The 13173-nt window shown below is 43.0% G+C and overlaps 1 protein-coding gene and 1 pseudogene across 1 annotated transcript; both read right to left on the bottom strand.

The window, feature by feature from the left end:
* Window positions 1-6787: 6787 nt before the first annotated feature.
* Window positions 6788-11617, bottom strand: LOC118936910 (olfactory receptor 145-like). The gene is made up of 6 exons (XM_036934564.1): window positions 11363-11617; window positions 10589-10641; window positions 9037-9258; window positions 8188-8304; window positions 7515-7712; window positions 6788-7174 (listed from the first exon to the last, which is right to left on the bottom strand). The coding sequence occupies exons 1-6, from the start codon at window positions 11594-11596 to the stop codon at window positions 6919-6921; spliced, it is 1080 nt and encodes a 359-aa protein (XP_036790459.1). The 5' UTR covers window positions 11597-11617; the 3' UTR covers window positions 6788-6918.
* Window positions 8455-8580, bottom strand: LOC118937051 (annotated as a pseudogene).
* Window positions 11618-13173: the final 1556 nt, after the last annotated feature.

Raw genomic sequence — 13173 nt, 5'->3', positions numbered from 1 at the left:
CAGGTCTCTGTTCTCCTACTAATCTCCCTCTAACCCCCTCCAGGTCTCCGTTCTCCTACTAATCTTACTGTAACCCTCCTCCAGGTCTCTGTTCTCCTACTAATCTCACGGTAACCCCCTCCAGGTCTCTGTTCTCCTACTTAATCTCACTGTAACCCCCAGGTCTCCGTTCTCCTACTAATCTCCCTCTAACCCCCCAGGTCTCCGTTCTCCTACTAATCTCCCTCTAACCCCCCAGGTCTCCGTTCTCCTACTAATCTCCCTCTAACCCCCCAGGTCTCTGTTCTCCTACTAATCTCAATTTAACCCCCTCCAGGTCTCTGTTCTCCTACTAATCTCCCTCTAACCCCCCAGGTCTCTGTTCTCCTACTAATCTCCCTCTAACCCCCTCCAGGTCTCTGTTCTCCTACTAATCTCCCTCTAACCCCCTCCAGGTCTCTGTTCTCCTACTAATCTCCCTCTAACCCCCTCCAGGTCTCTGTTCTCCTACTAATCTCCCTCTAACCCCCTCCAGGTCTCTGTTCTCCTACTAATCTCCCTCTAACCCCCCAGGTCTCTGTTTTCCTACTAATCTCCCTCTAACCCCCTCCAGGTCTCTGTTCTCCTACTAATCTCACTGTAACCCCCTCCAGGTCTCTGTTCTCCTACTAATCTCCCTCTAACCCCCCAGGTCTCTGTTCTCCTACTAATCTCACTCTAACCCTCCTCCAGGTCTCACTACTTAGTTTATTTTTCTGTCCCCTGTCTCTGCCCTCCCTTCCTTCTCCGTGGCTGAGTGACTCATTGTGAGTTTATTGAACAGGAAGCTGAGTGACTCATTGTGAGTTTATTGAACAGGAAGCTGAGTGACTCATTGTGAGTTTATTGAACGGGAAGCTGAGTGACTCATTGTGAGTTTATTGAACAGGAAGCTGAGTGGCTCATTGTGAGTTTATTGAACAGGAAGCTGAGTGACTCATTGCTAGTTTATTGAACAGGAAGCTGAGTGACTCATTGTGAGTTTATAGAACAGGAAGCTGAGTGACTCATTGTGAGTTTATTGAACAGGAAGCTGAGTGACTCATTGTGAGTTTATTGAACAGGAAGCTGAGTGACTCATTGTGAGTTTATTGAACAGGAAGCTGAGTGACTCATTGTGAGTTTATTGAACGGGAAGCTGAGTGACTCATTGTGAGTTTACAGAACAGGAAGCTGAGTGACTCATTGTGAGTTTATTGAACAGGAAGCTGAGTAACTCATTGTGAGTTTATTGAACGGGAAGCTGAGTAACTCATTGTGAGTTTATTGAACAGGAAGCTGAGTGACTCATTGTGAGTTTATTGAACAGGAAGCTGAGTAACTCATTGTGAGTTTATTGAACAGGAAGCTGAGTAACTCATTGTGAGTTTATTGAACAGGAAGCTGAGTAACTCATTGTGAGTTTATTGAACAGGAAGCCGAGTGAAAATGTCCGGAGGACCTAACATCCTTCCACTCCCTTCTTTACGTTCTCTTCCTCTGTATCCATTGCTAAAGCCACTTTCTCTAACACTAGGAAACTATCTTCCACCTCCTCTCTCCTTAATCCTCCAACCCATGCCCCCTCCCTCTCTGCGGACAACTTTTTCAACCACTTTGAAAAGAAGGTTATTGGAATCCGCTCCTCCTTCACTCAGCCTATTGAGTCAACTGGTCCCACTCATTCACTCAGCCTATTGAGTCCACTGGTCCACCTCCTTCACTCAGCCTATTGAGTCCACTGGTCCCACTCCTTCACTCAGCCTATTGAGTCAACTGGTCCCACTCCTTCACTCAGCCTATTGAGTCAACTGGTCCCACTCCTTCACTCAGCCTATTGAGTCAACTGGTCCCACTGCTTCACTCAGCCTATTGAGTCAACTGGTCCCCCTCCTTCACTCAGCCTATTGAGTCAACTGGTCCACCTCCTTCACTCAGCCTATTGAGTCCACTGGTCCCACTCCTTCAATCAGCCTATTGAGTCATCTGGTCCCACTCCTTCACTCAGCCTATTGAGTCAACTGGTCCCACTCCTTCACTCAGCCTATTGAGTCAACTGGTCCCACTCCTTCACTCAGCCTATTGAGTCAACTGGTCCCACTCCTTCACTCAGCCTATTGAGTCAACTGGTCCCACTCCTTCAATCAGCCTATTGAGTCAACTGGTCCCACTCCTTCACTCAGCCTATTGAGTCAATTGGTCCCAGTCCTTCACTCAGCCTATTGAGTCAACTGGTCCCACTCCTTCACTCAGCCTATTGAGTCAACTGGTCCCACTCCTTCACTCAGCCTATTGAGTCAACTGGTCTCACTCCTTCACTCAGCCTATTGAGTCCACTGGTCCCACTCCTTCACTCAGCCTATTGAGTCCACTGGTCCCACTCATTCACTCAGCCTATTGAGTCCAATTGGTACCACTCCTTCACTCAGCCTATTGAGTCTACTGGTCCCACTCCTTCACTCAGCCTATTGAGTCAACAGGTCCCACTCCTTCACTCAGCCTATTGAGTCAACTGGTCCCACTCCTTCACTCAGCCTATTGAGTAAACTGGTCCCCCTCCTTCACTCAGCCTATTGAGTCAACTGGTCCCACTCCTTCACTCAGCCTATTGAGTCAACTGGTCCCACTCCTTCACTCAGCCTATTGAGTCAACTGGTCCCACTCCTTCACTCAGCCTATTGAGTCAACTGGTCCCACTGCTTCACTCAGCCTATTGAGTCAACTGGTCCCACTCCTTCACTCAGCCTATTGAGTCCACTGTTCCCACTCATTCACTCAGCCTATTGAGTCCACTGGTCCCACTCCTTCACTCAGCCTATTGAGTCTACTGGTCCCACTCCTTCACTCAGCCTATTGAGTCAACAGGTCCCACTCCTTCACTCAGCCCATTGAGTCCACTGGTCCCACTCATTCACTCAGCCTATTGAGTCCACGTGTCCCAATACTTCACTCAGTCTATTGAGTCAACTGGTCCCCCTCCTTCACTCAGCCTATTGAGTCAATTGGTCCCACTCCTTAAACTCAGCCTATTGAGTCCACTGGTCCCACTCCTTCACTCAGCCTATTGAGTCTACTGGTCCCACTCCTTCACTCAGCCTATTGAGTCAACAGGTCCCACTCCTTCACTCAGCCCATTGAGTCCACTGGTCCCACTCATTCACTCAGCCTATTGAGTCCACAGGTCCCATTCCTTCACTCAGTCTATTGAGTCAACTGGTCCCCCTCCTTCACTCAGCCTATTGAGTCAACTGGTCCCACTCCTTCACTCAGCCTATTGAGTCAACTGGTCCCCCTCCTTCACTCAGCCTATTGAGTCAACTGGTCCCACTCCTTCACTCAGCCTATTGAGTCAACTGGTCTCACTCCTTCACTCAGCCTATTGAGTCAACTGGTCCCACTCCTTCACTCAGCCTATTGAGTCAACTGGTCCCACTCCTTCACTCAGCCCATTGAGTCCACTGGTCCCACTCATTCACTCAGCCTATTGAGTCCACTGGTCCCACTCCTTCACTCAGCCCATTGAGTCAACTGGTCCCACTCATTCACTCAGCCTATTGAGTCCACTGGTCCCACTCCTTCACTCAGCCTATTGAGTCAACTGGTCCCACTCCTTCACTCAGCGTATTGAGTCAACTGGTCCCACTCCTTCACTCAGCCTATTGAGTCAACTGGTCCCACTCCTTCACTCAGCCTATTGAATCAACTGGTCCCACTCCTTCACTCAGCCTATTGAGTCCACTGGTCCCACTCCTTCACTCAGCCTATTGAGTCCACTGGTCCCACTCATTCCCTCAGCCTATTGAGTCCACTGGTCCCACTCCTTCACTCAGCCTATTGAGTCTACTGGTCCCACTCCTTCACTCAGCCTATTGAGTCAACTGGTCCCACTCCTTCACTCAGCCCACTGAGTCCACTGGTCCCACTCATTCACTCAGCTTATTGAGTCCACTGGTCCCACTCCTTCACTCAGTCTATTGAGTCAACTGGTCCCCCTCCTTCACTCAGCCCATTGAGTCAACTGGTCCCACTCCTTCACTCAGCCTATTGAGTCAACTGGTCCCCCTCCTTCACTCAGCCTATTGAGTCAACTGGTCCCACTCCTTCACTCAGCCTATTGAGTCCACTGGTCCCCATCCTTCACTCAGCCTATTGATTCCACTGGTCCCACTCCTTCACTCAGCCTAGTGAGTCAACTGGTCCCACTCCTTCACTCAGCCTATTGAGTCAACTGGTCCCCCTCCTTCACTCAGCCTTTTGAGTCAACTGGTCCCACTCCTTCACTCAGCCTATTGAGTCAACTGGTCCCACTCCTTCACTCAGCCTATTGAGTCCACTGGTCCCACTCCTTCACTCAGCCTATTGAGTCTACTGGTCCCCCTCCTTCACTCATTCTATTGAGTCCACTGGTCCCATTCATTCACTCAGCCTATTGATTCAACAAGTCCCACTCCTTCACTCAGCCTATTGAGTCCACTGGAGAACAGCTACCCAAGAGTGGTAAAGCGGCCTTTACTGATTCCAACAGCAGACATATAAGCTTGCTGCCAGCTCTTAGCAAACTGTTGGAAAAAATTGTGTTTGACCAAATACAATGCGTTTTCTCTGTAAACAAATTAACAAGACTTTTCAGCATGCTTATAGAGAGGGGAACTCAACATGTACTGCACTGACACAAATGACTGATGATTGGTTGAAATAAATATATAATAAGAAGATTGTGGGAGCTGTACTGTTAGTTTTCAGTGCAGCCATTGATATTATTGACCATAACCTGTTGTTGAAAAAACTTAAGTGCTATGACTTTTCAATCTCTGACATATCGTGGATTCAGAGCTATCTATCCAATGGAACTCAAAGGGAAATCTTTAATGGAAGCGTCTCTAATGTCAAACATGTAAAGTGTGGTGTACCGCAGGGCAGCTCTCTAGGCCCTCTACTCTTTTCTATTTTCACCAATGACCTGCCACTGGCATTAAACAAAATATGCATGTCCATGTATGCTGATGATTCAACCACATACTCATCAGCAACCACAGCTAATGCTGTCACTGATACCCTTAACAAAGAGTTTCTGGGATGGAATGGGTGGCCAGTAATAAACTGGTCCGGAACATCTCTAAAACTAAGAGCATTGTATATGGTACAAATCATTCCTTAAGTGCTAGACCTCAGCTGAATCTGGTAATGAATGGTGTGGCTGTTGAACAAGTTGAGGAGACTAAATTACTTGGTGTTACCTTAGATTGTAAACTGTCACGGTCAAAGCATATAGATTCAATGGTTGCAAAGATGAAGAGATGCTCTGCTTTTTTAAAACCACACTCCAAAAAGAAAGTTCTTCAGGCTCTAGTTTAGTCTGATCTTGATTATTGTCCAGTCATGGGGTCCAGTGATGCAAGGAAAGACCTAGCTGCAGCTGGCTCAGAACAGAGCGGCACATGTTGCTCTTAATTGTAATCAGAGGGCTGATATAAATACTATGCATGGCAGTCTCTCTTGGCTAAGAGTTGAGGAGAGACTGACTGCATCACTTCTTATTTTTATGAGAAACATTAATGTGTGGAAAATCCCAAATTGTTTGCATAGTCAATTTACACACAGCTCTGACACACACACACTTATCCCACCAGGCATGCCACCAGGGATAATCCCAAAATCCAGAACAAATGAAAGAAAACGTACAGTATTATATATAGTGTACATATTTTACTTGTTTTTCATACCACTTCACTTCATTGAGTGAAGCAACAATGCAATCATTCACTATGCCAGATCCACTGTAGTTACACATAGCTTTCTTCCAATCGAAAAATGAAATATATATAAGTAGCAACCGAGATAGCAAAAGAGAGATATAAATGTATTTGAGACTTCAAGTACTTCTAAATATAACTATATCTAAATACACATTAAATACATTAAACCGTGATATCACACTGATATATGTTATTTATTGAATGGCTATAAAGGCTTATATACATCATATACTGAGCCTTCAGAATGTATTCACACCTCTTCACACCCCACACATGTTGTTGTGTTACAGCCTGAATTTAAAATGGATTCCATTCAGATGTTTGGATCACTGGCCTCCACACAATACCCCATAATGTCAAATTGGAATTATGTTTTTAGAAATGTTTACTAATGAATTCAAAATTAAAAGCTGAAGTTTCTTGAGTTGATAAGTATTCAACTCCTTTATAATAGCAAGTCCAAATACGTTCTGGAGTAAAAATGTGCTTAACTTGTTAAGGTGTAGGGGGCAGCATTTTCACTTTTGGATAAATAGCGTTTCAACTTTCAACGTGGAGTTATAGTAAATATACCAAATCTCTCTACCGACACTGTCAGTAAGGTTCGTCAGTCGAGCAGTGCATTTCAAACACAGATTCAACCACTAAGACCAGGGAGGTTTTCCAATGCAGAAAAAAAGAAAAAAAAAAAGAAAAAAAAAGAAATGAACTTTATGTCCTGATTACATTGCGTTATGGTTGAGCCAACACATCACTGACTCTTCCTATTTCCAACATGGTGGTGGCTGCAACACGTTATGGGTATGCTTGTCATCGCCAAGGACTAGAGAGTTTTTAGGATAAAGATGAAGGCAAAATCCTAGAGGAAACCCTGCTTCAGTCTGACTTCCAACAGACACTGGGAGACAAATGACCCTTTCAGCTGGACAATAATAAAACTATAATATATGTATATATATAATAACTACAATATCCATAAAACACAAGATCAAATATCCACTGGCTTATCAAGATGATATTGAATGTTCCTGAGTGGCTTAGTTACAGTTTAAACTTAAATCGCCTTGAAAATCTATGGCAAGACTTGAAAATGGTTGTTTAGGTATGAATACTTTCTGAAGGCACTGTAAATATTATTATTGTTAAGAAAAATAATTCAAGTACTTCATGTTGGTTTGACCTGCGTCACAGCTCTTTGGGACCCTCTTCTGAGCATCTTCTTGACCGATACCTTAAACTCCTCCGTCTTCAGAACGTATACGATGGGATTGAGCATTGGTGGCAGTATCGAGGTCAGGGAGAGGTTGATGATCCGGGCGTTGGTTGGTATGAGGGATTGGAGGAGGTATGTTAAAATAACTGGCAGGTAGAATATGGCCACCAGTATTAGGTGTGAGGTACATGTCTTTATGGCTCTGAGTCTGGGAGAGAGAGAGAGAGAGAGAGAGAGAGAGAGAGCGGGAGAGAGAGAGTTAGAGGTGGAGAGAAAGAATAGAGGGAGAGAGAAAGAGAGGGAGGGAGGGAGGGAGGGAGGGAGGGAGGGAGAGAGAGAAAGAGAGGAGAGAGAGAGAGAGAGAGAGAGAGAATTTATCCAGTTTAATTGCATTCTCAATATTTCCCAGCATTTATCATTCCTGTAACAAGTCCATAACTAAAAACATATTTCTGAGGCCTCACACCAATCAGCATATGGGCCGTTCTGGCTTGGACAAGTCTACTTACTGACTTGATTTACTTATTCCAATCAGTATTACTTCTCACCTGTCCTGGGGCAGTGTGATGGTGAACAGGGCGTGTGTTATGCAGATGTATGATGATATGATGAAGACCATGGGGAGATAGAGAACTATACAGGGGTTGAGAAACGCCATCATCTGATTAGGGAACACGTTAGAACAGGGGGCCGCCAGACGGAACAGAGGACCGTGGTCACAGTGGTAGCTGTCGATCACCAGAGACCTACAATACAATACATTATATACCATGTTATTACCCAGATATTAAGGAGAACAACAGAAACGTTGTCTTCTGCTAATCCAGGGTTTTTAGAAACCTTTTTAGAGATGTTGTCAGCTATAGGTTCACCTCCTTATCTGTTGGAGTTCGTTAGTTAGTTAGTTAGTTAGTTAGTTAGTTAGTTAGTTAGTTAATTAGTTAGTTAGAATTAGTTACTGTTGAATTAGCATTGAAGAGGAACCGAGTTCATGACAACATTGAGCCATCAACTTTTACAAGAACCTGACAGATGACAACGACAACGTGACATTCTGTTTGTTTATCTCCTTTGTGTTATTGGTTTACTGTAAAGTAAAATTTGAAATGCACTTAATTAAACCAATAGTTTGACATGATTTAACAGATAAATCTATACTTCACAGAAGCTATGCTTTTGCAGTGGAGTCGGTGCACTAAACCCAATACGATACATACTAACCTACAGAAAGAGAGCCGGGTGATGAGACACACAGAGATCAACACCATCAACACAGCAAACGTCCAGGCGGCCCCCGTCAGCTGGAGCATGGACCTGTGAGTGATCATCATGTGGTACCTGGAAAGAACATTACAATGGAACTTTGAGAGTTGATGACACAGCCCCTCTGGTCATTTAATTGCATCTCTGTAGGGGAAAAGATGTTCAACTTTATTGTGTTATTATCGTCAATGTTTTATATGATTTGTCTTTATATGTTTTTCATATATATAATTATTCAGTCGAGATTCCAACATTAGGAGAACTTGCAGGGGTCAGCACGACCAGAGTGGCCGAACCTCACCCTGGTAATCCTCCTTTGTGATCAAGGTGTTTCCCCTTTCAGGTAACTATATCCTTATATATGATTTTAAAAGAAGTGAATCCATGTTAAATCGTATTTTTTTTAAATATAATACATTTAATAAATACATTTGAATAAATTGTCAAATCAAATTATTCAATTCAAAATAAAAAAAAATTATCCCAGAAGGGTCAAATTAAATAGTGTTTCTGAATGTTATTTTAATTGTGTTAATAATGTGATGTACAGTGCCTTGCAAAAGTTTTCGGCCCCCTTGAACTTTGCGACCTTTTGCCACATTTCAGGCTTCAAACATAAAGATATAAAACTGTATTTTTTTCAGAAGAATCAACAACAAGTGGGACACAATCATGAAGTGGAACGACATTTATTGGATATTTCAAACTTTTTTAACAAATCAAAAACTGAAAAATTGGGCGTGCAAGATTAGGTCGCAAAGTTCAAGGGGGCCGAATACTTTCGCAAGGCACTGTATTATCTGAGACCTGAGTGGGCAGCAGATGGCCACCAGTCTGTCATAGGACAGGATGGTGAGGTTGAAGGACTGCATGGTGATGAAGAGGAAGACGAAGAAGAGGCTCGTGAGACACTGGTCGTAGGAGATGAGCTGTCTGCTGAACAGAAACATATCCAGCAGCTTGGGAACCAGGGCCGTGCTTTCACACACGTCTGTGAAGGCCAGGTTGAACACAGCGATGTACTTGGGGCTGTAAGGTCAGAACATAGATATACTTTAATATTAATGTAAATATCACGTAACAGAGATCGGGGAGCAGGGCAGGCTCCCAGACATATGTCTGTGAAGGCCAGGTTGAACACAGCAATGTACTTGGGGTTGTAAGGTCAGAACATAAATGTATTTTAATATTAACCTGTGGAGTGTAGGGGGCAGTATTTTGATGTTTGGATGAAAAACGTACCCAAATGAATCTGCCTATTTCTCAGGCCCAGAATCTAGAATATGCATATAATTGTCAGATTAGGATATAAAACACTCTAAAGTTTCCAAAACGGTCAAAATATTGTCTGTGAGTATAACAGAACTGATATTGCAGGCGAAAACATGAGGAAAATCCAACCCAGAAATTCTGTTTTTCCTGAAAGCTCTCTGTTCCATAGCCTGCCTTCGCTCCATCAACCAGATTCTTTTTCCTATGACTTCCCCATGGCGTGACCAGTCTTTAGACATAGTCTCAGGCTTTTATTTTGAAAAATGAGCCACATCGTGTCATTGGATGGCTGGGTGCCAGCAGCGTTTTGCATGTGCAACAGCTTGGAGTAGACATTTTCTCTCTCTCTCCTATTGAAGAAGCTACAGTCCCGGTTGAAATATTATCGATTATATATTGTAAAAACAACCTGAGGATTGATTATAAAAAACATTTGACATGTTTCTACAAACTTTACGGATACTATTTGGAATTTTCGTCTGCCCGGACTTGACCGCTCGAGCCTGTGGATTTCTGAACATAACGCGCCCAACAAATGGAGGTATTTTGGACATAAAAATAATCTTTATGGAGCAAAAGGAACATTTATTGTGTAACTGGGAGTCTCGCGAGTGCAAACATCCGAAGATCATCAAAGGTAAGCAATTCATTTTATTGCTTTTCTGACTTTCGTGACCAATCTACTTGGCTGCTAGCTGTTGGTAATGTTTTGTCTACTGAGAGAGATGTCCTTACATAAACTCTTGGTATGCTTTCGCCGAAAAGCTTTTTGGAAATCTGACATGCCAGGTGGATTAACAACAAGCTAAGCTGTGTTTTGCTATATTGCACTTGTGATTTCATGAAAATTAAAACATTTGAGTAATTTAATTTGAATTTGGCGCTTTGCAATTCAGCGGATGTTGACGAAAATGATCCCGGTAACGGGATTAATATAAATATCACGTAACGGAGATCGGGGAGCAGGGCAGGCTCCCACACACATGTCTGTGAGGTCCAGGGGAACGGGGACTTCAATAAGATAGAATGTCCAATTAAGGCTGTTATACACTGTATTGTGTTAATGAGATTAAAGAGGTCTGATTACCTGTGGAGACTGCGGTCCACGTAGATGCCAGTCATGACGAAGGTGTTGCCCACCTAGAACCAACACACACACACACACACACACACACACACACACACACACACACACACACACACACACACACACACACACACACGCACACACACACACACACACACACACAGTGGAAATGACCCAAAATGGAAATGTATATTATATTACGTTTCCTTAAGTGTGCTTTCCTGAGGAAAGTGAACAACTAGCTAGTTAGTAACACACTGGACCAGAGCTAGTTAGTAACACCCTGGACCAGAAGAAGTTAGTAACACCCTGGACCAGAGCTGGTTAGTCCCACCCTGGACCAGAGCTAGTTAGTAACACCCTGGACCAGAAGTATTTAGTAACACCCTGGACCAGAGCTGGTTAGTAACACCCTTGACCAGAAGTAGTTAGTAACACCCTGGACCAGAGCTAGTTTGTACCACCCTGGACCAGAGCTAGTTAGTACCACCCTGGACCAGAGCTAGTTAGTAACACCCTGGACCAGATCTAGTTAGTAACACCCTGGACCAGAGCTAGTCAGTATCACCCTGGACCAGAGCTAGTTAGTAACACCCTGGACCAGAGCTAGTTAGTATCACCCTGGACCAGAGCTAGTTAGTAACACCCTGGACCAGAGCTGGTTAGTAACACCCTGCAACAGAAGTATTTAGTAACAGCCTGGACCAGAGCTAGTTAGTAACACCATGGACTAGAGCTAGTTAGTAACACCCTGGACCAGAGCTACAGCCTTACCAGAGAGATGATGTAAACAAAACAGAGGAAGATGTAGTAGTAGTTCATGTCGGGGATGGCTATGAAACCACTGATGAAGAAGTAAGGGGGTCGGATGATGGTGTTGACGTCTGTCTGGTTAGGGTCAGAGGTCAGGGAACTCATCCTGACTGGAGGTGTTAACGTCTCCCTCTGGCTGGTGATAATCTGTGGAAATACATTATTACAAATAAAGATATATTCAAAACTGTACATTACTTCACCTGTTGACAAAAACATAATTGAAGCATCGTTAGTGGAAAGAAAATTATCCAAGTTCATCAAAATTGTAAATTGCAAATAATTTATAATAATAAATTAATTAATATTATATTTAAATTGTATTTATGTATGTATTCAATGTTACTGCATTTGATACCAGTTGCTAAAAAATAGTTAATTAAACCACTCACTTCAGACATCAAACTAAATACCAGAATGTCAACATCTCCATCAACTACTAAAGCCACTGTTTATCATGTAAATGTAAAGTTGAACCCACCTCCTCAGGTGATATGGTGGACCTGACAGCCCAGGTCTAGTGTGAGTACCTGGGCAAAGACAACAGACTTATATACTGTATCATCATTACCTGTTGGTCATTAGTACAACACATAGAGTTACATCACTGGTTCCCAATCCTGGTCCTGGGATCCCAAAGGGATTCACATTTTAGTTACTGCACCAACACACCTGATTCAGCTAATCAACTCATCATCAAGCCTTTGATTAGATGAATCAGGAAAACATAGGACACAGAGAACATAGGACACAGAAAACATAGGACACAGAGAACATAGGACACAGAGAACATAGGACACAGATAACATAGGACACATATAATATAGGACAGAGATAACATAGGACACAGATATAATATAGGACAGAGATAACATAGGACACAGTTAATATAGGACACATAAAATATAAGACAGAGATAATATAGGACAGAGATAACATAGGACACATATAATATAGGACACAAATAATATAGGACAGAGATAGTATAGGACACAGTTAACATAGGACACAGATAATATAGGACAGAGATAATATAGGACAGAGATAACATATGACACAGATAATATAGGACACAGATAATATAGGACACAGATAGTATAGGACACAGATAATATAGGACAGAGATAACATAGGACACAGATAATATAGGACACAGTTAAAATAGGACACAGATAACATAGGACACATAACATAGGACACAGTTAACATAGGACACAGATAATATAGGACAGAGATAATATAGGACACAGATCATATATAGGACAGAGATAATATAGGACAGAGTTAACATAGGACAAAGAGAACATAGGACACAGATAATATAGGACACAGATAATATAGGACAGAGATAATATAGGACAGAGTTAACATAGAACACAGAGAACATAGGACACAGAGAACAAACAAAGCTATATACAGGTGTCGTCAGATCAGGAGGACTTGAGTGCTGATTTAATAAAGGTCCTTTTCTGAACAGTACAGTCTTGAGCCGGGCCTTAAAGACATTCTCTTTGGCAACAAGTATTTTACACATCCCACTTTGGGATGGATATGTCAATGTGTAGTTCATAAATGCTAATCTACTGTATGAGAAGAAATACTGTTTAACTTTAATTAGCCAAGAAATCCCTGGTTTGAAAGCCACAGTTTGTCTGTTCTCTACACCAGAGAACACTGTTACTCCAGCTGCTCTCTCTTCATCTGACGATATTTTCTCTCACAGTCCGAGAGCATCTGGTCGTCACGGTGATGGCATAGGGCTACTCATGCCT

The sequence above is a fragment of the Oncorhynchus mykiss genome, chromosome 10, assembly GCF_013265735.2.
Source record: "Oncorhynchus mykiss isolate Arlee chromosome 10, USDA_OmykA_1.1, whole genome shotgun sequence".
In the NCBI taxonomy this organism is placed as follows: domain Eukaryota; kingdom Metazoa; phylum Chordata; class Actinopteri; order Salmoniformes; family Salmonidae; genus Oncorhynchus; species Oncorhynchus mykiss.
The sequence above is the reverse complement of the archived record's forward strand: the minus strand, read 5'-3'. Positions and strand labels throughout refer to the sequence as shown.